The sequence below is a fragment of the Chenopodium album genome, chromosome 7 (genome assembly GCF_948465745.1).
Source record: "Chenopodium album chromosome 7, dcCheAlbu1.1, whole genome shotgun sequence".
Classification (NCBI taxonomy): Eukaryota; Viridiplantae; Streptophyta; class Magnoliopsida; order Caryophyllales; family Amaranthaceae; genus Chenopodium; species Chenopodium album.
Window position 1 is genome coordinate 69,552,812 of NC_137840.1, and position 27,775 is coordinate 69,580,586.

The window sequence follows — 27,775 nt, forward strand, 5'->3', positions numbered from 1 at the left end:
GGCTATTTTCAATAAGAACTTAGATCTAGTAAATTGCGAGAGCCTGTTAGATCTATGTTGATTAATAAATTGCGAGAGCCTGTTAATCATGTTATTTATGCCATGTCAATGATTGATTACTGTGTTTTACCCTGGAATATTATTTATTGGTGAACCTATGCCCTAGATCCTTTCATATATTGTTTTCTTCCTATTCTCAACCTTAGTAGTTTAGTTTCTTATTCAATTATAAATATTGGTTACTTAAATAATTTAGATTATAATAATTAATTAGGAGTAAAAAGACTTGTTTCCCTGTGGAGATCGACCCTACTTCCCTATCTACTTTAGTTAGAGGACTTAGGTATTTACTTTTGATTAGGGGATACAACTTTACCCTGTCAACAGAATTGCAAAGAATTCCAAAATAATATAGATTAGTAAATAGTAATTTCACTCAAAAGATAATATAATGACTTTAATCGAAATGGAAATGTGTATGATTCATTAAAAGTGTAAAAAGTCATACAACGTTGCATAACACTATTAATACGTCTATTTCATTCAATTCAGTTCAGTTCAGTTAAGCTCCAATCAGTTTAGTTCCTAATTTCCTTCTCTCATAAACAATTCAGTTTAGTTCAGCTCAACTCTAATCAGTTTAGTTCAATTCAGCTCAATTCAGTAAATCAAAACAGACCCTTACTTTGTTTATATTTGCATAATTAGGAGAATCAATTTTCTATTAATACAAAAGATATTTTGTATCCTCCAACATTGTTAGAACAAACTTCAATTCTTGTGAATAATCCCAATAGTGAAAAAAGAGAGAGTTGGTCGGCTGTCTTTCCACTTGTTACGCAACATTGTTTCGCAAAAACTATTGCTTTAGAGTTGGGGTGAGTCTTGCATTTGGCTAATGGTCAAATCTTGATATTATAAAAAATTAAGGCTTGGAATTTGTTAATTTTGTTCTTGACAACCTTCTTAGATTAAGAGAATTAATGCATCTCACCTCCACTTTGCCCCAAAAAACCATCATTGAGGACATAATTTCTTATTAGTTACTAAGGTCAAAGTCTAGAGTTTTCTTTGCTAGTTGTAATGTAAATTTATGATGTACTATAACGTATTAGAAAAGTGGTGGTTCATACTACATACACGCTATATGTAATAATTTTCTACGTTTCAAAATAAAGTTTGTGTGTTTCAAATTATATGAGCATAACTCAAGTAGTTATAAGTTATTGTTGGTATATTACATTTGATAATCACGTGTTTTGTATTATACTCAAAACTATCTGTAACATTCTTAAATTTGTATAGCCTTTGTGACATTTGTTGATTTGTTTGAAGGCAACTAATTGATTCAAGACATATTTTAACACTTATCTGGTAAACTCTAATATGTTATTTCAAATTTCCACAATGACTAAGTGTAATCACATACACTTGAATCTTCTTGTTCAAATAAAAGTAGAATACATAATACAATTATACAAATAGATCATTATTGTTGTATACTCCGTAGTTATGAAGGAATACTGAGTAGTATAATGTACCACAATATAATTATCATTGTTTTTTCAAAAATTCAATTTTACAAAGTCAATTTTGCTTTTTAAAGGGGAAAGAACGAAAAGAATGTAAAAGCTTTAGAAAAAAAAAATTCTTCCTTTTCTCTTTTTCCCCCTTTTCCCAAACGTCATAAAATAGTAAATCAAGAACTTATTAATAAAGCATAGAGTGAGCTCTATGATATGTAAATCATGGCCTACCAATAAAACAAGCTTAAACTTCAACGGCAAAACACTAATTAAGTTATACTGATCTCAATTTACTTGTCCCGTTTTAAGTTGGGGTGTTCCATTTATTTATTTCCTTCCTTCTTTTGAGTCGGGTTTCACACTTATCCATAATAATATTATGATTTTTTTTCCGCTCTCACTTATCCTATTAGATATTTACACGTCGTACAAGATCAATAAATTTGATATGAATGAAAAGCAAAAGGAAGTAAACATGCAAGTATGCAAGCTAGGCTGGAAGAGAAAATGGAATTAAGCAAGAATATATAAATGACGAAACAATTTTATAAAAGCAAGAAAAGATAAATAAAAAGTATATCAAAAATAAAGAAAACAAAGGAAAAAAAAATAAAAAAGGTGAAAGAACAAGGTATGGGGTCACATGGAAGAAAAGCCTAAGTTGTTCCCATTTTGATTAAGGTAGCTAGCCTTCATTTCAGTTTCCAATTTCACATCTTAGGGTCCCTTTTGTTTATGTCTTTGCTTCTTTGACTCTATCTATATCATTAGATATACTTTGCTACTTATTAAGCAAGACTCTAGTATGAGTGTATTAGATGTCTCGGGTCGTACGAATGAATAAACTCGGTTGGGATTGATTCACTGTGACATTTAGTAAAACACGTAGAGTTTAGTGAATGGAGTAGCCATCTATCGCTATGAAGGGGTTAAGTTTGATTTAGAGTTGGTCGAAACAATCAAGCTAGTCGAACTCAAGTAGGGTTATTTTTATATTTTAGGGCGAAGAGTAAAAGTGCAAGGAGCCATATAAAGCGTTACAAGATGTCAAAGTCGATAGTCGATTAATAGGGTTGTATGGAATTATGTCAATTGGATCTAGTGGAATGTAGACGTATAAGTAAGGTGATGATTAAGAAGTATGTAGATACATAACTGGCTTGTGAAAGGTTTTAAAAAATACACGTACTTTTAGTTGCTTCTTTAAGGGAGTTGAGGTTGGTAATAAGCTACGTAATAGGACAGCATGGACATCAACCACCCCTAAAAGAGAGATCAAATGAAAGGCAATAATAACAATTCTAAACTTTTGCAACAAAAAAAGTTGAAAATTTTACAAAACTAAGTAAAACATCATTGGTTTAGAATCGAAAGTTTCATAAGGAGTACCATTTTAGAAGGTATAGAAAAACTCAAACGAATGAAAATAGAATCGGGTATTGCTTTGATTCACATCATACGTCCATTTGGAATGAATAAGGAAGAGTTTAAACGTGCATGATTTAAGTTGTTTCACCATTATGCTGTTATTAGACCTGTCAATTCGGATTAACGGGTCGGATTCAGGTTAATTACAAGGCGTATAAGTCATTCGGTTCAAGTGGTTCGGATCATTACAAAATATGATAAACAAGTCAAATTGGGTGGATTTCAGGTCCTTTGGGTCGAGTCAGGTTCAAGTTATCTCTTAGTAACTCAAGTTTAGAATCGGGCCAGGTCAGAAATTGACATGTCTAGCAGTTATGCATACTAAAAAATCACTTGGATTATGATTGAATATCTTTGCTTACCTTTCTCAATTTTTAAAATTTTTCCTCAAAGAAGTTTGAACTTTGAAACACGTTGATAGTTCTTGCACATTAAAGTTTAGGCAAAGTGGGCGTACTTATGTCCCGAGGACCATCGTTGGAAAGGAACATATACCCGATTACCCAATGCAGCCGATGCCTTAAAAAAAAATAATTGTCCTTATCCATCAACGATCCGATCCATTAGAAAGTAAACATAACTTGTTCGACATTAAAATGGTTAAATTTTCATCAAAAGATACCAAGGATTCCTAAGAGTTAGCCACCGAGTAAACGAACTACAGCAGATTCCTGGGCAAAAAGTGATGCCAACATTAGTACATAAAAAACATGGGCATAGTCTTTCAGAAGTATGGGAGCTTCACAAGCTTACGCAAATGCTTTCTTAGTCATGATTAAGCGGTCTTAGTATAAACTCCCGTCGTCTATTAATAGCTATCAAACTATCACATTAGGAAGCCCTATTCATGCACGAGATTCCTAATGTAAATATTTAATGACATTTACCCTCTACATACATATACTTGTCAAGAACGGAACATTATTTCAAAAGCTAACATCGTGAAGGCAATAATCATGCCTATCCATTTTACGCTGTAATTGATATCGCATCATCAATTCACCACACAAGTCCAAATTGAAGTAGAGTTAGCCAACTGATAAATACTCCGTAGTAGGTAGGCTTCACTATCCTACGAGTTCAAAGTTTCCCACACTAACTAGTGGTTGCATAAATGGTTACAATGACCTCGAAGAATAAATCTAGCTCAGAAAATGACAGTGGGATCAAAATTTCCGAAAACAACATTAATAGCAGCATGTTAATAAAGTATCCAATGGTTTTGGTTCATTCTTAGGGATTTCTGTAAATTGTCTTGTGACATTATCACAAAGAGAACCAAAAAATAAATAAATTCAATGTGCTCCTATTGAACATCAAGAAATGAAAGAATAAACTGAGAAAGCAGATGAAGTAGATAGGTATTTTATGTACCCCCCCCCCCCCCCCTCCCCCCTCTAAAAAACGAGGCTTGTGTCGACAAGAATTATGTTACAAAAGATAGAGCAGAAGGAATTAAACAGGTGAAAGTACCTTACTGTGCGACATATCTATCATACAGCAGCAAATTCTGCAGAGTGTATTATGTAGAGTATAATTTTGCGAGCTCGTCTGAGAATGTCTTCTTGACAACTTCTCTCTTGAGCTTCAGAGCAGCTGTAACTAATCCCGACTCTGGTGTCCACGGTTCTGAAAGCAATTTGATTCTTGTAGGGATCTCAAACTTTTCCAAGCGAGCCTTTTTCGCTTCCTACATAATAGCATAATGTAGCATAAGAAATCAATCAGCAAATGCTATCCATTACTTCAAATCTCTTGCTTTTTTGTTAAAAACAAAAATCCTACTGTTTCAAGTCTTTCGACTTATTTATACTTAAATATCTCTAACGAAACAGTCAAACATACATAATCCCAAAAGTTTATAGTAACTATTATTTATATTCAAATGCGTGTTACGAAGAGCATTCTTTTTCCAAATTGTTTTGGAAGGATGAGGCCTCATGAGGGTGAGAAGCATTTGAAGAAGTATTAATCATAATAGACATAACTAGACTAGACGCATGCTAACTCAAAAGAGTTTCCTCTTTCCAATCAAATTCTGTTAAGAAATTCTGTAGTAGACTAACCTTTACTAGTGATCCAAGAACTTCTTTAACAGTTTCTTCTTTCTGGCACAAGTCAGAAAAGTCTGTGAAACTAATTCCTTGCTTGACTGCCCAATCTCGTACAGCAGATTCTGAGGCTACCACGACAGCCACACAGTAGCTATAATTAGGATCACAATGCAGCATGATGTTCTCGACATAGGGACTTGTAATCAGAGCTGCCTCAACCTACAGGTAAAAAAAAAGACATCAGGTTTTGGAACTGATATATACTTCGTAGTAAAGATATAAATTTATGTGTAAAGCAATACCTTTCCCAGAGAAACGTATTCCCCATGCTGAAGCTTAACAATGTCCTTTTTACGGTCAACTATTTCAAGGCAACCATCAGCATGAAACTGTCCTATGTCACCAGTATAGAACCACCTCATCCCTCTCTCATCAACCTTCCAATTACAAAGTAATGAAGTTAAAATTGAGTGCATAAAGCCATGGTTTTCACAAAGCATGTCAGGATAACCAGCAGAAGATGAAAGATAACCTTGTACACTTCATTGGTCTTGTCTTCATCTTTGAAATATCCAAGTGTGACATTTGGACCACCAATAACAATTTCCCCCCGAGGCATAGGTTTATCACTGATAAGATATCCTCCTTCAGGCCAATCTATTAACTGCAACATGATATGCTACACATGTTTCAATACAGAGACTAAAACTAATTACATGTGAAATACAAACAACCATCGTATTACAGCAATTATAGATGTTGCAGCAAGACATGTAAAAGACTAAGTATTCAGACCATGGTCCTGCATCTTGGTCCAGTGAAAAACTATAAATCGTCCTCGCTTTCAAGTAGAAATAATTTCAATTGACAAAGCATGTAATAGACGTGCTTAAAACAAAGCTTCTTGATAAAGTACTACATTAAAAGGTTAAGTGTTTTCCCTAATCACAGCAACGGTAATAAATGTGAATTCACAAGAAAGCCTACAATATTTCTTTTTTTGTGGTAGCAATTTGAAATATATTTTAAAAAAACAATATACTTCACCTTAATATATGAGCAAGGAACAGGAGGTCCAACACGACCAACGGTAGTATCATCATACTCGGTAAATGTTCCACCAGCACAAGTCTCAGTAAGCCCATAACCTTGACCTATAGGAGCACTGAATGTGACCAAGATGTTAAATTTTGCAAGAGACACATTGGTTTGCAATATATGCAAAGAAACACTTTGGTCAACTATAGGCAGACTTCCAGAATAAGAAAACAAAACTTGTTTTGACTTGAACATGTTAAGCAAAAAAATTCCATACATGTACAACTTGAAGGTTATAAAAATATTTGAGCTAGTATAGATTACTTTCCAGAGATAGTTGCAATGAAACACCAATTTGATATTTAAGTAATTACAATAAATCAACACCAACTTGACTATGACATGAGCTTCTTTTATCTACAGCGAAATTTTAAAAGACATACTACTTAATTGTAAAAAATCAACACCAATTCGACAATGATACGAGATTCCCTTCTCCACAAACACTTGCCATGGAGGCATGGAGCTATACCCTATACCAACTGAAAGGAAATACAACATGGAATATATTCATAGATGCTAGGCTTTAAATAGACTAAAGACGTGGCAGGTCTATGTGAAAGGAAATACTTTGAAGGATTATGTAATCCAACTGTCCACAATCTAAGAGAATTTCAATTTTTATCAAGGATTGTAAACAGATTCACAAAAAAAGCACACAGCACTCTTGTTAGGTCAACAAGGTGCAAATTGCTTATTAAATACACAATGAGCAAGAGATAAAGACAGTATATTTTTAATAATATTTTATAAAGAAGTTAAACAGGGAGCATATACTAATATAAAAAAACCCCAATAGCTTCTCACTTAAGAGCTTTGGCAGAAAGAGGTTAATACAAAGATATCAATATCAAGTATTCACAGTCCAAATGAAAACCCATAAGAGCACTTAAGTGGGAAAATATGAGACATATACGGATAACAATCAACACCACTTCTCCCCACATTTTGTATGTAACCTATTTAGCTTTTTGTCAAAATGCAGATGTAGATGCTCGTGACAGAACAACAGATCAATTAGGAAATGAAAAACAACGATGAACATACTAACCCAATACAAATATTGATGAATCTTTGTGTATCACCAGAAAGAGGTGCACCTCCAGAAAGAATAAAACGTATACGACCTCCCAACACTGCTCGGACCTTTTTAAACACTAGTAAATCCCAAAGAATTCTCTCTGGACCCCTTGCACCACACCAGTTACCATTCATTGCAGATAAGCGGCGATTGTACGCAAAATCAAATAATCTTTTGGACAATCCACCCTTTGCATCAACCTAAACCGCAGAATAATCCAACATTAAAATCTTCAAATTTTACAATCATGAAGAGGAAGGAGAAAAATCACACTATCATGTTCTATCTTCATGGTTCTACTAAAGTTCCCTTGGATGCCAATAAAAATGAAACAAAATAGAACAATGTAAGGAAAGCAAATTTCTGCTAGTTTGATAGGTGCATGAGTTTAGTAAATAGGCAAGGACGATATAAGTTTAATGGTTGTAATTCCTGAAGCTGGAACTATAAACTTGGACTATGAGAGATATAAAAGACTAGCTACACAACTGTAGTCTGCAGTAATGAATTGCGCAATTGCGAACTTAAAGGAGCACATCATCTACGACAAAGCAATTTTTACTGTGCTCATTTTTGCACAAGCATGGAGCATTGTATCAGCCATATATAGCAGAGTCTAGATTAGTTCAGAAGTTTATTTTTCGCTCAATAAACAGAAGGTTCTTAACTGAATTGGGGCGTCCAACAATGAACAGACTTTCTTATGTGTGTAGGTTCCTGTATACATCTTTAAAGCTAGAGCCTTGAAGTTTTAGGGCACAGAGAGATGTATATAAGGACCAGAGAAAGACTCAAATATAAATGCATTAATATTTTTGAAACTGTGTACAATATATCACGTTACAGAATGTTCATGAGGCTAATCTCAGATTCCTAGGTCTGAAATGAAGGAAGTTGATCGTCAGAATGTATTTTGCTGTGAGACAGAAAGGATGGAGCCTCTCTTAAAGAGTTAAAGTAGATAGGCCTTTATCAACCACTACTTCCATTCCCACTAGGAATAATATGTTTTCTTTCATTTGGTTTTTTTTTACCCCTTTAACAAGTACTCCAAACTTGTGAGAAAGAGCAAGATATCACCCAAAAAAAAAAAGACTATTCTTACCAACCTTTTTGCGTACACCTTCTCGAACACGGTCCAGAATTGCTGGTACAGCAGCCATCAGTGTAGGTGCCAACACAGAGGCATCACCCTTTGTACCCTTTTTAATCTTGTTTGAAGTATCTGTCAATGTAAGTGGGGATCCATATCCTATTCTCCCTCCGATTGCAGCTGCTATGTTCTGCAGTAGAAAAGATATGAATTTATAGAATGAGAATTGAGCATGTGTTGATAATTTGATAAATTTATTGGCCAGCTAGGCGCCTAGGCAGCAAGGAATCCTATGGTACAAATTCAACATAGATCATACCTCAGCAGCTAATTCCAGGATGTGAGCTAGAGGTAAATATGCTAAATAAACGTCTTTTTTGCCAAGTCCGGGAACTAGAGTCATGACAGCAGAAACCGTAGCAAGTACATTACCATGCGTCATCATCACCCCCTGAAAGTTGAAATCAATTTACATACAGCTTATAAACTCTATGGAAGAAGGGAGTGGGGGATTATGAGAAGAACTCTCTGCAGAAATCTTATCCATCAGAATAAACATACTATAGCACTTTCTCTGTTTCTCATACTTATTTAGAATATGTCAAATTGTCAACTACAAGAAAGCAAGAAATCTCCTCCCCATGCATATATTTTTGGAATAAAAAACAATGGGAAAATTATTTGCCAGCCAGACTGCATCTCCATTAGAAAATAAAGGAAACCCCCACAGATAAACAACAAAGCAATGCAAGGAGAACTGCTCTATTCTGCAAGTTCACGAATAGAAAACCAAATCCAAATTCACTCATTTCTTTCCAGCCACCGAAACAAATTCCTATTCTTTGCAAAGTAGCAAACCTATAAAGCCAATTAGCAAACGTATTAAAAATAAAAAGGCAGACACAGCATCCTCTGCACCAGCAAACTATAAGATTCTTCTACAAAAAGACACTACTCATCTTCTATTACAGCACAAAATACACACATAAGTATAGAAATTTGCAGAGGTGGGAAAGGATGCTTTCAGTCTCTGTCTCTAGGGTCCCCCATGCTGTTGAGCATCTCCAAAATACCATACTCAAATCTCAACATTTTCCGAGTGTTGTGTTTATGAAGAAATATAAACCAATGATTCTTCTTACTAAAGAAGGGACTCTCGAGATTGAGGGATGGAGATCTTACTAACTTATAGAGTGTACTTCAGGCCCTTTCCTAAATCTCTATAGATTAATAGCAAGTCATTGCCAATATGAAGTTCCTAACAGTTCAATTATTAACCCTACTTCTCCAGGCATAAGAGATGATGAAGTCCAAATATACAGTACATTTGGATGCAGACTAGCTACAACTATATTGCAGACTAGCTACAACTTCTAAACTACTAATTTGCTTCTTCAAAATCCAAAGTAGCAGATACTAAATTTAACAAGCAACAAAATTTAGCTGCACTTAATTGGAAGATTAAACATAGATGTACCAAATTATAAGCGGTCCAACAAAAATATACCCAACAAACAAATTAGAAAACAAAAAAAATATATCAATGTACCCAACAGTCAATTATATGAACAAAACCACATTAAATGATATTAGAGGTAAAATTTGCTACCACGTGATGCAAGACATTAAATCTGACTGGAAAGAGGTATGGAATAAGTCTTAAATAAAAGTCCATTCTAGTATTTTTTTTTTCTGTATGTCCTAATAATATAGTCCGGAAATTGCACCTTTGATATCTTTTAATGCATTTTTGTTCTGATAGTTAATAGTCGAGCATATTTTGTGTAATTTTCTAGTATATTTTTGTTGAATCACCCATACTTCAGTAGATATTCATTAAAACTTCCCACTTTATTTCGTGTTGAAAGCATCAAATAGCATCAACTTTCAGTACAATCCTTACCGGGCACTAATTTTTCTCCCCATCCTTCATCAAACTAAGTTTAACAAGCAATCACAATCCAACAACTTTAAAGCAAATCCCAACAGAATCACAAATCACGATCATTGATAGTACTGCACAACAGTGGGCTTACATAATGAAAAGCCCTGAATGTTATCTGAAGTACCTAGAACCCTCATATTTATTGAATACCTACCCTTTTTTTTTGAAAGACATCGAATACCTACCCAGAGTGGCAGAGTCCTAGAGAGCCCAGAATTTGCAAAGTGGATAGTCAATCAACGCACCACTTAAATTGAGTTTTGTTTCTTTTTCCAGACAAATACCAAAAATTTATTGCTGCAGTGACTGCATTTTGAATCTATAGAGGCAAAGAAACAGCATCTTTGTCTTGCTATTTAATCAGTCAATAATAAATCAGACAAACAAAAATGTCCACTCAGAAGAAAGTTGAATGAGCTTATGAGGGGCAATTATTCAACTTTAAATTACAATGGACTAAATGAGATGTCTAGTTACATTTTACTTTTTCATAAGCAAATAGTAAGTCAGTCAGTTGCTCCGGGATCAGGAGCCCTGAAGGAAATAAAATTAAGGCCAAAAGAGCCTCTTTGGAATAGAAGAAGTGAGAAGCCTCGCACCTGAAAGGCTGAAAATCCTAACTAGCCTTAGGCAGGGAAGCTTAATTAGATACATTGGGGTGATGGTATGGTGCACATGAAACTATCATCTCTGTCTATCAAGCAATATAAAAGCATCTATCGACAGAAACTGAAAGGCTAGAGAAATTATAAAGCTCAGCCGGTAAAGATTATGTTTCATGGGTTTATCAGTAGAAGGTATCATAGTATATTGGTATCACTTAATGAAAATCTACAAATTCTACGTAATCAGTCAATTACCTATAAACATCAAAAGATCATGAAAGAATCATAAAATGTCGATAACTCAAAAGGAGCTAAGCTGTAGCTGTGGATCAGGTTCAGAGCAGTAGAGGAGAAATGAGGGAAGAACAGACATTCTAAATCTAAATTTAAAAAATTAAATGATTCTAGTAGCCTACTCACTTTTGGCAAGCCTGTACTTCCACTGGTATACATTATCACAGCAACATCAGCTGCTAGGGGTAAATCAGCATCAACAGGATTTTCTCGTCCAAGCTTTTCCACAGCAGCAAATGATTTGACAGTCCATTTTTCCTCCACCAAAGAGGCATTAGATGAGAAATCATCATCCATACATATAATCCTCTTTACAGTGTCAAGCTGTCCACTTATGTCCACAAGCTTTTTCATTTCTTTCTGCCCACAAATTACAGTTGTGACCTCTGTCTGCAAAAAAAAAAAAAAAAAAAAAAAAAAAAAAAAAAAAGAAAAGAAAAGCTGCTTAGAGAAGTGCAAGTAACAGGGATCTATATACAATAGACTAAGTAATTGCCAAACTATACGCTTGGCAGTTTCTCTCTAGAAAAATTTCCTACCAAAAAGTTATATGATCATAGAAAAAAAAAATCAGGCTTATAGCTTTTCTGTTAAATGGTTTACAGCCCTATCCCCCATAGCTAGCCCCTAGGTTTTCCCAAAAATTGTACCCCTGTTACTGTTAAGCCTTCAAGACTAACGGGAATTTTTCAGAAAACTATATCATTAACATCAAGAAAAGCACACAGTAGAACATATTCCTACACTCCTCCTACTTATCTTAAATACCTAGTTATCTCTAGTCAACAGAAGGGAAGGTACAAGAGTGATTAAAGCATGCAAGTTGTGATTGAACAGGCATTGAAAATTTTGAAATTAGACAGGTAACACCCTGCATTTATGCACAGCTCTATAGTCCATGGATCATAATGCTCAAAAAAGTCAAGTGCATCATAACTTCATAAGCCATAACTGAAAATTAACCACAAATCCTAACACTATAATTACAAACGGACAACATTCAGCACAATTTTATGTGGAAGGACTTTGCACCATTTCTACTTTTGCTAGGAATCAATTCTTTGTCGGTATACTTAAAGAATGTTCGAGCCATTGAAAGGTTCTGAAGGCAAAGCATAGAAAAATCACAGTAATAAGAAACAAATATAAGAATGAAGAAGGGGAAAACCCACTGTGAGTGCCTGCAACAATAAATGTTGGGGAAAGAAATTAAAGAAGAAGCAGAGAAAGAAAGAGAGAGAGAGAACCTGATTCAATGAATGAGATAGAGCTTCCTCTCCAAGAGAAGAATATATTGTCACAATAGTTATGTTGCGCCTGAAACAAGCCTGCCGAAGAACACCAATGTTATGTTTCATTCAAGGACTACTTAAGAAAAGGGGGGGGGGGGGGGGGGGACCGGGGAATTACTGCAAGACTACCAAACCCATTGGGACTTTGGGAGCAGAATGCGGAAAAATCAATAACTAATACTAATACTATAAATCCAAACTCTTGTGATATGATGTTCAAATACACAAAAGTAAGTCCTACTGCACAAAAGTTTCTTCCAAGATAAGCATATGCCTAATCTGCAAGTTTTTCAATTCCCTTTTTTATAATTCTAATTAATGAAAAACAAAAAGATTTACCAAGTACCTGCATTGCGATGTACCATTCCTCTCGTGTATCAGCAAAGATTGCAGCACGTTCATTCCTCGAATGTCCAAGTTGTGCCAAACCAGAAGCAAAACTACAGACAGATTCAAAGGTTTTTCCATAAGTAAGCCATTCATACTCTCCCAAGTGAAGTTTCTCAAAGGATTTCCCATCTGCTGTCACTTCAGTCTCCTTGGCAATCAGCTTTCTGGTTCCAAGAAGGGGTTCATCTCTATAATTTTCACATGACCTCTCAAAAAGCTCAGCGAGAGTTGAGACGCCCTCCCATGCTGTTGTTACGGGGGAAGTAAACCGAGCATTCCTGATTGCATATCCAGGTTCCCCAGCAACATCAATAGGCAATCCTCTTTTTTTCCCACGCTTAGTATTACGAATTATAAGAGTAAACACAAGAGGAACAAGGACCCCAACTACATAGGGAGTCATCTCCTAAGTGTACACCTAGAAAAAATAAAAAGGCATAACCCTTAATATCACATATTGACAAAATCCACTTCTCTATAAACACCTTCCATTAACAAAAATTCAATCAGCATTGGCTTCGATATATGCCAGCTCTGATGTAAAGAGAACAATCAAGGTCTCAAACAAGCGCAGCGAATGTAGCAAGCCGGTATTCCACATCAAACTAAAAGCTACCACTATAGTTCAATTTAGAATAATCCTATCATATAATTAGGCCAATCCTCTAAAGCTCAACCCTCAAATTGTTGGTTTCTTAAACCTTAGTAACTACTTAATTCTTAAGTTATTTAGGAACTTCTAGCAACATTAAACAGGAAATAGTAATAGAACAAATAAAAAAAAGACCCAGTCCAAAATTAAAAAGGGTAAAAGTAAGTCATCAAGAACCACCATTGATGGGTCCCATTCCCACCACTTGAGCTTTCAAATTAAAGGTTGATAATACACTAATTCTACAAAAGTTTCAAACTTTATTGTCACCCATAATGCTTAAATTACCTAGAATTGAGTTGGGCAGATCATAAAAACAAAAACAGCACAAAAAATGGCTTCTTTGAGATATCCTTAAATTTAATGCTTCTTAATCGACAAATTACATATAAAATAAGATATTCAGTTCAATTCCTTCCATCAAAATCAATGATTTTTTCTTTACTATTATAATCCAATAATCCCAGCATTTCCATATACATGAAATATCAAGTGAAATTCTGATTAATCTTAAGTTCTGAAGAAAGACAGAAAAAACCTGAGTAAGTAGAGGTAGAAGATGAACTGAAGTGGCTGTTTCTCTATCTATCTCTCCAAATTTGTGATTGTATTATGCGGCACACTAGATTTTAATTTATTATTTTTGAATTTGGGTGAAAATAATGCAGGTGACTGAGAAATCGAGGAAATTGCTTCTTTGTTTTTATTATGGGTTTTTTTTTTTTTCTCAATTTTTGGTGAACAAAGAACAAACTTTGTATAAAGGGTACCAGCTTTTGCAATCTGTAAATTTATTGATACGGGGGCCCATCGAAATAACTAATACCAGTAGCAATTTTTGGGTTTTTATTGATGGGTTCAACCACACCCGACTTGATCCAACCCAATTCAAAACCAACTTAGAAAACATTCAAAAATTTCGACTTTATAGACATCATAATTTAGCATAACTTAAGTTTAAAAATACACCCGATGTAATTGTTCGCTCCTTACTCGGTTGCATATTGTTTAAGTTTTTAAACCTTAGTGTTTGCCTTGTTTTAAAGACTTGAAGTATCCCCTCAAATCAAGAAACCCTCTTTCATTGTCGGAGTTATTTGTGCCCGCTTTGAATATCAACCAACACAAGCCCTGAATCTACACTCGTTATCAATAGACGCGTGCTTCCTTGAGATATTTTTGCTCAATTGTGTTGCTTTATGCTCACATACCACAGTTCCGACTAGACTTGTGTTTTTGTCGCTAAAAAGGCAAGAGAGTGCCATATAACCCGGTGTCAAAACATTCAGATTATGACATTTGGTATTAAATGATATGAATATTGCTAACGAGCGCCTAGTGCGTTAGATAAAAAATAATTATATTGGTTGAAATAGTTAAGTTAGGAAGGCATAACAAAATCACGCATCGTTCGGCATAATTAATATTAGTTTCACTCTAAGATGTCCACTTTTAATTATCTTATCTAACATCCCGAGGGCGCATATTAGCTTTTGCCTAATGATATAGATCCAAATATTCGAATCGACACCTCTAGTCCAACTCAACGAGTCCCGATGCAAACAATACGTGGAGGATAGAGAGGTTCCCCGAATCTCGATGCCAATTGCCAACATTAGACGGTCTAAAACCATGGTGTTATACGATGATGACAAGTGTACGTCTAATAATAACACTGTCCCTCCTAAGTCCTCACTTTACACTATTATAAGTAAAGCCACCCCTTACTCTCTTTCTTATCTCTATCTAGTATCTATCTATTCGCTCAATTCTGTTTTTTTATAGTATCAATCATCATCAACTCTCAATCACTCTTGAAAATGTCTTGCTGTGGTGGTAACTGTGGTTGCGGATCTAACTGCGGTTGCGGCAGTGGCTGCGGAGGGTAATTCATTTTCATCCTTTTAATTATTGTTTTGTTCGTTTACGCACGGTTTTTTATGACGATTCATGTTAGTCGGCCCCGCCTTTATTTATAGAACGATTTTGATCATCATAAATTCAGTGTTAAATTTTACCCTTTGTTTTATTATGTGAAAGGGTTTTATGAAATTTAAAAGGGTTTTATTTTAGGCAAAAGCTGATAAAAGCCCCGGGCGTTGGATAAGCCTTTAAAAGTAGAAAGATTAAATTAAAATGAACATTAATTACACCGATCGACGTGTGATTTTGTCGCTTTCTCAAATTTATACCACTTTTGGTTTTGGTTGTATTTTAAATGTTTATCCAACGCTCGAGGGCGTTCGTTAGCGAGATTCTTTATTCTAGTGTGAATTTGGATTAATGGTGTTTCAATTATATATGTTGATTCAGATGCAAGATGTTCCCTGATTTCGTGGAGAACAGCTCTAACCCCACCGTTCTCGTCTCCGGTGTTGCCCCCAAAATCTCGTAAGTTTTTTTTTTTTTTTCCTTAATTTTTTACTAATTATGTGATTGATTTTCATGGAAATTATGTTTAACAAATGAAAACAGGTACTCTGAAGGAGCAGAGAGTGGAGTAGCTGCGGAGAATGGGTGCAAGTGTGGTGCCAACTGCCAATGCGATCCATGCAACTGTGGCAAATGAATACCATCAATTAAGATTAAGATATAATTAAACTTATTAATGTTTCTGTGTTATGTTTGTGGGATTATTATTATTGTGGTGTATAAGCCAAACTCTTAATTAGGCTTAGAATAATCGTATTATCGCAGCCGTATGATATGATATGATATATCGTGTTGTATGTGATGTTTACTTTATTTATACCGGTTGGACTAATGATAATATCGTGTTTGTTTTAAATTACTTTGAGATCTTGTTTGTTGGTGTTCATATATTTCAAATTTGTGATCCTATGCTTGCTTATTTTACTTCCATTATATAAAATGGCAACACTTTCTACGGCTTTGGTTTTTCGCTATACTAATACTCATATTATTTACAACGATTAGATATACGGAGATAGTAGTTATTCTTTTTATTAATGACAAAACTAAAATTAAAAACGACTTTAATAAGACTTGACATGATCGTCTATCCTTTGCCAAGTAGGAGTATGTGATTCTATTGTAGCGTAGAAAAAACGAGGCAAACAAAGTAGTCATCCACTCATCCCCTCTTGAATAGTGGATAATGAATAGATTTTCACAATGGGAAAATGGTTAGGGTTTTACTTTTGATTTCAAGAGATTTTGAATAGAATTTCATCTTAGTCCTTGGGCCTTTCTAAACACCCAAATAATACGGAGTAATAATAATAATAATAGGTTGCATGCATTGTAAATCACAAAATTGTAACAAAATGTAAAGCTGTTAGCATAAAATTCACAAAAGAAATTAGTCAATGAACTTGGGCCCTACCTCGAAATATCTCCCCCAAAATGCAACTAACGCATGATTGAATCATGTGAAGGAATGAATGCCAACAAATTTAGTGGGGGTGTTTGTTAAAGCTGTCAAAAGCACATTCGACCCCATTCGAAAAATATCCGATTTATATTTAGACTCACATGGACATAACAATTTAGTATGACTTAATTTTAAAAATTTATCTGATCTAATCCGATCATCCAAATTGACACCCTCTAGTATTTGTGTATGAAATTGTTGAAAAGTGTCACAATTTTTTATATATGGGTGATCACAAAATGTAGTCGTGGTTACTCAGTTAAAGATTATTCGGTCATTTAGAAATTACTCGATTTAATTAGGATGTACTTAATCAGTATTTGGTATGTGTCAGCTTGTTCCACGGTAAATTGGAAAGGATGGTGAGTCAATCAAAGTCACATTGATCACTCCTCCTCCGTCCATAATATTCGTACGCCTTATCCACTCCTTCCAACTGAAAACGAAATTAAAGCTCATACTTGTGGAGTGGAGTTTATCTCCAAAGCTTGCTTTGGGCTGGGATTCCCTACAAGTGTATGGAATCTTGGTAAGAGATTTGATTGTTGACCCTTCTTGTGCGATTTGTTTATCGATTACTCCTTTTGTCCTAAATTGAATATTGCCCCTTCCGTTTCATAATGATTTTCTTATTAGGAATATAGCACTATGGATTAGGCTCGAAAATCTTCTAAATTACTCTTAATATATTATCCTTATATAGTCAATCATGTTTGATTTGTGTCAATGAGTAGTTAATTAACATTTAATTATTTTACTAATATGCAATTAAAAATATGTACAAATTATTGAAAAGATTGGAGTTAATGCATACCAATTGTGCAAACTTAAAACTAAAACTGGGTGAAGCCTGCACCATCTGTACTAGAAAAAAACATAGCAAGAGAAAAAATGAGAATTATCATTAAGATGACAGATTAATAATAATCACATCTATTGGCTCATTGCAGTTATCTTAAGGCAGGTCTTCATCACTCTGAATTTTTCTTGAGGATTCCCGAGAACTTTCCCATCATCGATCTCAGTGAATATCATATAAATATCATGAAGATAACAGGAACGACAGACTAGTGAATTAGTGATCATATTTATTGGCTTGTTGCAGTTATCGCGAGGCAGGTCTTCCATCATCATCACTCTGTTGATCTCCTTGAGGTCCCCCCGAGAACATTCCCATCATTGATCGAAGAGTCCTATTTAAATCCTCGGGTGATTGCTCATTAAAGTTGAAGCTGAAGCTTGCGCTTCCAGCATTTATTTCTGGGCCATCAACACCAGCATTGTTACCTCCTTGTGGTTGGTCTTGAGAGCCTTGTCCATGAGAACCTTGTCCAGCCATATTCATGAACATACTAGCAAAATTAGAGAGCGGATTAGTAGGTCCGCTTTCATGGTTTTGCTCAGCAGACTGAGATTCCTGCCCCTGAAATGTACCCCCAGCCATATTCATGAACATGCTAGCAATATCTGAGGGAATAGCATTGCTATCAAAGTTTGTTGATGCAAATGGAAATTGTGTCTCATGATGAACTTCCGCGGGCCTGCCTTGCCCATTCTGGTTGTGAGATGCATTTCCAGCAATATTAGTGAACATGCTCGCAAAATTACCAGGAATAGTACCAGCATCAAATGAAACGGATGCAAAGGGTGGTGGGACAGCTTGGTTTCCTGATGCTCCAGTAGAATGGTTCCTTGAATCCTGGGAAGAATGAGAGCATTACTAATGCCACATGTCAACTATTACTTGTAAATCATAGATCAAATTAAGACCCTGTCAAATTCTATAGCTATAGTCTACATCGAAGAAAGTAAGAGCTTATGGTAATACAAGATGATAACAATTTTAAGCCATGTTTGCTAAAGATTTGGTTTCCTCCACTCATGCTTCCAAGGCAAATAACAATTTAGAGAGATAGGTTCATTAAAAGTCAACATAAAAACTTTAATAAATGCAGAGAAGAAACTAGAAAGGCAGTTTCTCTCAATTTTTAATTTACTCTCTAGTTTGTCACCACTGTAACTCAGACTCCGGAAAATACAGACAATGGTTGCCTTTTATAGGAGAAAGGGGAAAGAGAGGATGATGAAATCATGTTAGTCGCCACGCCTCTGCACTATAAATTACTTGATATTGGAAAAGCTAGAGAATTACCTGATAACGACGTCTTTGCTCCTGTTCTTCATTCAATTTCTGCTCAGCCACCTACAAACAACAATGCCAAATTAAGAAACTGGAACAAGTGCGGCACTAAGAGAGAAAGTAATTATCTATGTACAAACCCGAAGATTTTCTTTGACAGCATCATTATTTGGATCCAATTCCAATGCTGCAATGGTGAGAAGATGTAAAAAGTGAGATCAAACTATCAATAGCATTAACCCTTTTTATAAATGTAGAAAGACAAGCTGATCATCTTTCGATTTCCTTTTCTTTTTCTATATCTGTTTTTACTTTAGGATGCCTAGTCAGATGGGGAAGGCTATGGTGGTAGGCAACTCTACATATTTCTTTGCCAAGGGATAAGTTTGACAATGCTTCTTGCAGAAACAGAGGTAAAGGGTTAATAACTTATGACCGTAATATTTGTATTTTGCACAACTCAACTAAGATCACGCAGGAAATCTTTAAAACTGAAAGTACACAAATTCTGGGTCCTGATATACTGAGTTAGCATTACAGACCTTTTCCAAAACCATTATTGACAGCATCATCCCTAGACATACTGAAAGCATACAGTTCCTTGATCATGAAATTTGAGTAAACAACTAGAGACAGCTACCATACTGACCTCTTTTGTAGCCTCTATTGATTGCATCACTATATTTTCCTTGTGCATAATATGCAAGACCCAACCGACTGTATGCCTTACTATAATTTGGGTCAATTTCAATGGATTTGAGGCAATCTTTAACAGCTTCGTTATATTTGTGCATCTGAGTATAAGCAGCTGCTCTGGGTGAATAAAAACAGGATAAAGTGCATAAAACAAATTACTTGGGGTGAAGTTAACCAAATATAATCACCAAACACTGTAACATAGACAATTTCAATTGATTATATAAATGAAACATAAATCAACATCTGGAATGAGAAAAGGATTTGACATTTGCAAAACAAAAAACAAAAAACAAAACAAAAAGCCTCACCATATGATAAACGATGCAACTCAGTATCCAACAATCACCATACTTACTGTGTCATATTTTCAATCAAATAAGTGGCCAAGTAGAAGCTTTTCTTTCTTTTCTTGTTTTATCAAATTTATAGTGCCAAATAGAAGCAATTAATGCAAAAGAAAAGGTAAAAAAAAAAAAAAAAAAATGAAGTTATCCAGACCACCTTTCTTACTTGAGTTAATACCAATAAGAAAGAAAAGAAAGGTGGTCTGGATAACTTCATTTTTGGTAATATTCCCTAACCACAGGACTTAACCAGACCCCAGCGCTGTGGTTAGTGCACGTGCTGCTTCCAATAAATCAATAAGTAATATCTAATCAATGGTTGATGGTGATGGAGAGGTTAGTTTCTAAGGCTATTGTCCGTGAATCAGCAACTCATATACAAATTTATCGGTCAAAGTAGCAATAGATATTGTACCAAAGCAAAAAACATCAAGTTCCCAATTCCAATGTCCCAACCTAACCATAACCACCAAAGCTCTCAGCTCTAGTGTTTAAGGCATCGGGCAGCACATTTGCACCAAGACGGCTAGGTATGCTGATACAGAAGGATCATCATAACTCATAAGCGACAAGAAAGGCTAGTCCTTTTTACAGTTACTACTGTAAGAAGTTTAAGGTTACATGTATAGCAGAAAGCTAACTGATAGGTACAAGGTTCGACACACAGCAACAGTAGAATGAATGGTTAAAATGGAAGTTTGGGAGGCATGGTCACAGATTTGGTTCACCCAAGCAACAGATAGAGAGACAACTCAGTTGCTATTTCTAAACATGGATAAAACTATGGAACATCACATCAAGTTAAAAACTGAAGAAGCCTTAAATTAAAAGCAAAACTGAGAAGATAACATGGAGGGAAAAAACACTTGTAGAAATCTGTGAAATTTACCTGTTACAGTAGTACACTGCATTTTCACAAAGAGCAATAGCACAAGTATACCGCTCAATAGCATCTGAGTATTCATTAGATTGCACAGCTTTGTTACCTAACACAGAGTAAGACATGCAATGTATGTGAGAGAGAGAGAGAGAGATTGATAGTGAAATGTGCAAAATAATTAAATTGAGAATAGAAAGGTGCATATACAAGCACATAAAATCCTGGAATGTAACACCGTGTCTTATAGATGGCAATAAGTCCAATGATTGAAACGATAACTGACGATTACCTAATGTTTTCAGAGCATCAGCCAAGTTTTTACGATCAAATATCTTACATCCAGATCTTTCCATCTCCTGCATACAGTGAAACTTACTACGTCAAGCAAAGATCTCCAATAATATAATCTAAACAATTGTGTTAAGTAAATAGCGTATGCATAGTTTACAACCACACTGTTATAAAAGCACACCACGGAAGGATCTAACCAAAAAAAAATGTTTAAATGTCATTATGTCAAATTCTAACCTGAAAACAGCTTGTTATTTGTACTTCTGTTCAATTTTTTTATTTATTTATTATTTTTTAATCTTCCAGCACTTTACTGGGACAGGTCTACACGCAAAGCAAACTCTGACTACCTCATACATATAACCTTGGATCCACACACGTTGACATAATTTTTTATATAATAAGCACCCTTACTCAGTTACTCCCACCTTAATAAAGACCAAAGCAATGATTAAAGAAGTACCTACAATAAAACTATCTTTTCTAAACACCCAGGTGCTTTGACAATCAAACTTAAAATACGCCGAAAGCATTCAGTATATAGATGTTAGGATATGCAATATATAATTCAAATAATATATTACCAGCCCTTTAATCAGTGATCACCTTTTTCTTACACCCACCCGCCTTTTTCCACACAATATTTGGTCAACGAATTTGATTCAGTTCTTAAATGGATAGATGCAAATAAATGCATGAACATTGAGCAACACCCAAGACCCATCAAACCCCCAAAATGCCACCTCTCATGGTGCAAAAATCAGTGGCTTATAACATTCTCCAAAAGACATGCACGCATATTGATGCTTATTCTTCTGATAAGAAAATGGCCTATAAATTTAAAACTTGACAAAAGTTGCATACATTGACAGCATCGTGAAACATGCTTGTAGCTCTATCTAGCAATACATGATCATCATCTCCATTTGCTGTTGTCCTGAAGAATCGGATTTTTTCTAAAGCATCAAAAAATTGCCCAAAAAGTTCATCTTTAGATACCCCTGCAAAGGCAAATATCTATCAAAACAACAGTGATAAATTAACCTAGAATATTTGGGAACTTGTCAAACTCAAAAGAAGTGGAGTTTGGCGGCATAGAGAAAAGTACAGCATAATTACATTGTCGAGGAAACAATTGCAGTCAATATGTTCACATTCACATGTTGAGGGGCATTTCATAATTAATCAAAGTTTTCCTATATAAAATAAAAGGCTTCAATGTATTATTATCTTACTTTTTCCTTTCTAAAAGGCATTCCTATACAATTTTATGTGCCATGTGGCACTTTCATTCAAAGGATTTATCATTTCATGTAATCTACGCTATAAAACAACTTTCTTACGTATGTTGATATATTCATAAACTTTGATTCAACGAGTCTTTCAATTTATGTAATCTTCTATACTATATGTAAACAATTGTTCCTAACCAAGTTTATGTTTATAAAGTATATAACTTTACAACATGCAAGATTCAAAACCGCAATCTAAAGTTTAAACAATAAAGTCTTGACCACGACTAAACCATATTGCAAGTCATCCTTTCAAAATGAATGATAGATAAATGAAATAAAAATAATAATATATCTATATCATGTCATTCATGCATTAGAGTATAAATGTTATTCATGTGATAACTCAGAGCATTGCCAAGGCCCAATAAACTAGTTATTAACGAAATAAATAAGAAACTTTATTAAAGAGGGGACACAGATGCAAGATTCCTTCATACATAAATAAGACATGTCAGAAAGATAGAGGAACAAGTCCTAATCATATCCTAACTAGATATATCATAACAGAAAAGGTTGCAAGTCTCTTACCATATCACACTTATATGCAGAATGAAATGCACAGAAATCTGTAGCCCATATAATCTAGGAATTAAACCCTCACCAAGTAGCAACTAAAAGTGTATCAAAAACTTTAAAGTGGAACTAAATTTTGAACACAAGATACAAAAAGTAGGATTATAGGATATCCAAAACAAAGGTACCAAAAATGGAATTTTGCAAAACCTCATATACGCATTATGGAAATTCTCCTTAAATAATAGGGATTGCATTACAATGACTACATACCCAGTTACCCACATAGCTTTGTCAGGGAAAGACAGAATTAATATCCTAAAGAAACAAAAACACCATGACAGAATATTACAGAGGCTATAAAATATATACCTGTATCACTGCTTTCCCTCACTTCAACATTACCCTACCAAGACAAAAATGAAATCTCAAGGTTAACTTATATAGAAAACAAAATAGATAATATCATTTTTCTCACCAAAAAAAAGGGGAGGGTTGGGGGGGGTATCAAACAAATCCTAAAATCAACCATAGTAGAACATGACTGAACGGACAAGGAATTGTTATTTTCTAGAAGTAATGAATGAGCAGAAACCTGATTTTTGGATGTTCCTGAAACATCAACCGTAGCATGATTTTCCGCAGATGGTCCAGGTTGGGCCTCCTCGCTACGGCTGATTCTGACTTCACTTTCAGTATCTCTTTCTCGAGAACTGAAAATGTTTAACAATAAATTAGGTTCTGGTTGCTCACTCTCAGGCAGTTGATGAAGTCTGAATACTTCTGTCAAGCAATCTTTGGCAACTTCAAGACCTTCAAGATCAACTCCAGGGGCAGGTTCAACTGCCAAGGGATTTATAAAAATTGAATAAGTTATTGATAATTACATGAATTTCACACCAGGAGTACAGGCAGAAGGGTTTGAGACTAGTAATTTTATATCAACATATCAATGTGCATGGATGATAGGATAATTAATTATCTACAAGTCAAATATGATGTATGTTTGATAATATTCTTGTGCAGCAGGCGCTTGTCTGTTAATCATTAAAGACCCAAAAGAGTATACTCATTCAAGGGCTTTCAGGAACCCCTAAGTCAAGCCACCCTCAATCTCCACACAAATACATAAATAAATTTGAAGCAAGCATGTCAAAGGATTACGGCACAGAGTGTATAACAGTATGTAGCATAGAAACTTGTCACCAACTCCTATAAAAGCATAATTGATTTAAAAGAAAAGATATTTTGATTCAAGCTGTGATGCCATTAAGTAATCAAAACATTTAATTACCTTTTTCCTGGCAAGGAAATGTAAAGACAAATGATTTATACCCAATACTCTACAAGGATGTATGGAAAAATCTTGTAAAAATGCTTTTTCAACCCCTCCCCTTCCAAGACTAGGAAGAGGATAATCAAAATTCAAGAGGGGTACACTTAAGAGAGTATTGACATATTGACGGTGCTAAATTCAACAAACAACAGGGCTATAGCTAGATTTAACAAATACAACAAGAATTAACAAATAAAAAAAATAAAAATAAAAAAACCCTTCAACATCTCCAATCTTTACAATTGCCTATCACCCCCCTGGCACCGCCTCGCCCCTGTCCATTAATCACCATCCCCACCAACCAAACCACCACCTGTCTAGCTGACCTCCATTGCCACCCATCACTATCTTCAGCCCAGCACTCAGCTCCATTTGGGTATTTGAACTCTTGAACCCATAAACTGATACTCAATTATACCTATCTGTAGTACTGTAGTAAGGCCTTACCACAACTCTTAACCTACAAAAAACCTACCTTTAATTCCAACTATCTTTCCTGAAAACTCTCAATAAGATCAGTAGCAAACCTCACTCTATACTAACCCCCAGCCATGGCTAGCTTTTCAAAAACCCGCCGAGGCGCCGGGTTAAGAACATCTTAAATACAGTCATATTGTTAAAAAGGTCACCCCCCCCCCCCCCCCCCCCAAAAAAAAAAAAAAAAAAAAATTATAGCAATAGAGAGTGATTGCAAGATTCAAATGCATATTTTCAAAACCCAAGTGCTAATTTTTATTCATAATCCAACAACAATGAAAATCAACAACAGATTCACAGCAGAAAATACATCAACAACCTAGGAAAACTCAATGACAAGTAACAATAATGAATGAAGCAATGAATTATAAAACAACATTAATCTCTAAAATTGGAAAAATCGTAAACAAAACAAAGACAGAGAGAAAGAGAAGTATACCAGAATCGAGAAAGTCCAAGAAAGCACGAGTAATACGGCGAGAGATGGGAGCATCAGTCCTCAAATTCGCCATGATGGGGAAGACTGGAGAAGTGGGTTGATGATGATTGATTAATTGTCGGAAAATTTAAGAGAGATTGGATTGCAAAAGTAGGCTGCTTCTTAAAAATCGAAACTTTAATTTTAATCAACGAGAAAATGCAAGTTTAATAATAATACATGTACTACTTCGACTACTTGTATTTTAATAATAATGAAATTTTTATGAAAAATTATCATGAATTACGTTCATAATATTTGCATCAAAGGTTTTCTTTTTTTTGAAAAAAAAATGTCAATTCTCTCTGTCTTTACTACTTACTGATAAAGATAATATCGTATAATATCTCTCATTACAATCCCTTAATTCTAGTTGACAATATTCTTGTATCTCATTAATTTATCCTGTTAATATTTTAGGTGATTTAATTGGTTGTAAATATCCTTAGGCAATATTTTGTTACCTTCATTAGATAAAATCATATCAAGGATATGATACTCTTGTATGTATATATAGTGCTCCTTGTAGTTCAATTTTAATACACAAAAATATATTCCTCTCATTCTCTTCTCATCATGGTATCAGTAGCATAGATCCATTTTTTTTTTTTTTTTTTTTTTCCCTTCCACCACTAATTTTTTCTCAACTTCTTCAATCAACCCATATGGCATCCACTAACTCCCAAGTCTCCATTCCTAATACAAATGATCCTTCCACACCTTTTATTCTCATATCTCTTCAGCATATAATTAAGCTCACTCCTACAAATTATATTTCATGGAAAACCCAACTTGAGGCCACAATGCTTGGGTATGATTTATACAAATTTATTGATGGATCTTTCCCTGCTCCTCCCCAAACCATCACAGTTGATAATTCTAGTGTTACCAATCCTGCTTATACTTATTGGTTTCGTCAGGATAAGTTAATCCTTGGGGCGCTTGTCGGAACACTCTCTTCATCCATTGTTCCTCTTATCTCCCAATGCCCTACCACTCATGATGCTTGGCAAACTCTTGCAAAAACTTATGCTAACCCTTCTAAAGGCCATATCAAACAAATCAAAGATCGTCTTCGTAACATCACCAAAGGCAATCGCTCTATCACCGACTATATGCAAGAGATGAAAAATTGTGCCGATCAACTCGCTTCTCTTGGACGTCCTTTAGAAGCAGATGATTTTGTTGAGAAAATTCTAGAGCAACTCAATGATCCAGATTATGATGGTATTGCTATTGCCGTCAATAGTCGAGACTCGTCTATTTCGTTTGATGAGTTACATGAAAAACTCATTACTAAAGAGCTTTCTATCAAACAAAAGGCTGCCTCCACTACTCCTTTTCCGGCCTCTGCTCATTATGTTGCCAAAAATTCCTCCAAAAATCACTCCTCTTCTTCTAATGGTATATTACCTACACCAACCCAAACCAACAACTTGCCTTCTCGTAAGCCCTTCGAGGGAAAATGTCAGTGGTGTCGAACTAAAGGTCACTTTGTTACTCAGTGCCCGATATTTCGACAACAATTTCCCAACGCCATTCAACCTAACAACTCCTCTTATCCCACCGTCATTCCGCCTCCTCCGCATAATCGCTTTGTTTCTAAGGGCTATCAGTCTCAGACTACTCCACGTGCATATGCGGCTACAACAAATGAGCAGTCCTCAAATGGATGGCTACTTGATAGTGGAGCTACTCATCATGTTACTCACGATCTTGACAACCTTGCTCTCCACTCCCCCTATGAAGGCACTGATGAACTTGTCATTGGAGATGGTTCGGGCTTAGCCATTTCAAACATTGGTTCTACTTCTCTACTTACTCCTAAATCTCATTTTCATCTTAAAAACATACTCCATGTTCCATCTGTTTCCCGTAATATTATCTCTATATCTAAATTATGTCGTGATAATAATGCTGCTATCACATTCTTACCTTATTCTTTTCATGTGAAGGATCTTCGAACCGGGGCACCCCTTCTACAAGGCCCAACTAAATCTGGAATTTACGAATGGCAACCATCATCTCCTAAAGTCAACTCCATGACCAAAGCTTCCACCATTCAGTGGCATCATCGACTAGGCCATCCAGCTTATCCCATTCTTAAACATCTTAGTTCTTCCTTTAATCTTTCAATTCCAAAGTCATCTACTATCCAATGTAATTCTTGTGATTGTAATAAAAGCCATAAGTTGCCCTTCTATGAGTCCACAATCTCTTCCAATGGCCCACTGGATGTTATATATAGTGATGTTTGGACTTCTCCTCTACATTCCTTTGATGGATATAAGTATTATGTCATATTTGTTGACCATTATTCAAAATATGTGTGGTTATATCCACTTAAAAGAAAATCCGATGCCAAGGATGTATTTATCCGATTTAAGGCTCTTGTTGAAAAATTCTTCAACCGCCAAATTGTTACTTTGTATTCTGACAATGGGGGGGAATATGAAGGCCTTGACCCATT

The 27,775-nt window shown here is 35.1% G+C and overlaps 3 protein-coding genes across 3 annotated transcripts; 1 reads left to right on the forward strand and 2 right to left on the reverse strand.

The window, feature by feature from the left end:
• Positions 1–3,357: 3,357 nt before the first annotated feature.
• On the reverse strand, positions 3,358–14,244 carry LOC145639326 (long chain acyl-CoA synthetase 9, chloroplastic-like). Its single transcript, XM_081690543.1, has 13 exons — positions 13,997–14,244; positions 12,763–13,224; positions 12,372–12,452; positions 11,251–11,514; positions 8,600–8,731; positions 8,297–8,470; positions 7,158–7,387; positions 6,056–6,173; positions 5,541–5,672; positions 5,311–5,445; positions 5,021–5,227; positions 4,428–4,644; positions 3,358–3,625 (listed from the first exon to the last, which is right to left on the reverse strand). Exons 2-12 carry the CDS (start codon positions 13,207–13,209, stop codon positions 4,477–4,479), a joined length of 2,088 nt encoding a protein of 695 aa, XP_081546669.1. The 5' UTR covers positions 13,210–13,224; positions 13,997–14,244; the 3' UTR covers positions 3,358–3,625; positions 4,428–4,476.
• Positions 14,245–15,184: 940 nt separating this feature from the next.
• Positions 15,185–16,249, forward strand: LOC145639328 (metallothionein-like protein type 2). Its single transcript, XM_081690546.1, has 3 exons — positions 15,185–15,343; positions 15,772–15,849; positions 15,934–16,249. The coding sequence occupies exons 1-3, from the start codon at positions 15,279–15,281 to the stop codon at positions 16,025–16,027; spliced, it is 237 nt and encodes a 78-aa protein (XP_081546672.1). The 5' UTR covers positions 15,185–15,278; the 3' UTR covers positions 16,028–16,249.
• Positions 16,250–17,736: 1,487 nt separating this feature from the next.
• LOC145639327 (uncharacterized) lies at positions 17,737–25,518 on the reverse strand. The gene is made up of 10 exons (XM_081690544.1): positions 25,267–25,518; positions 23,610–23,857; positions 23,387–23,420; positions 22,071–22,207; positions 21,205–21,271; positions 20,925–21,021; positions 19,642–19,805; positions 19,133–19,179; positions 19,005–19,055; positions 17,737–18,551 (listed from the first exon to the last, which is right to left on the reverse strand). Exons 1-10 carry the CDS (start codon positions 25,337–25,339, stop codon positions 17,958–17,960), a joined length of 1,512 nt encoding a protein of 503 aa, XP_081546670.1. The 5' UTR covers positions 25,340–25,518; the 3' UTR covers positions 17,737–17,957.
• Between the last annotated feature and the right edge of the window lie 2,257 nt (positions 25,519–27,775).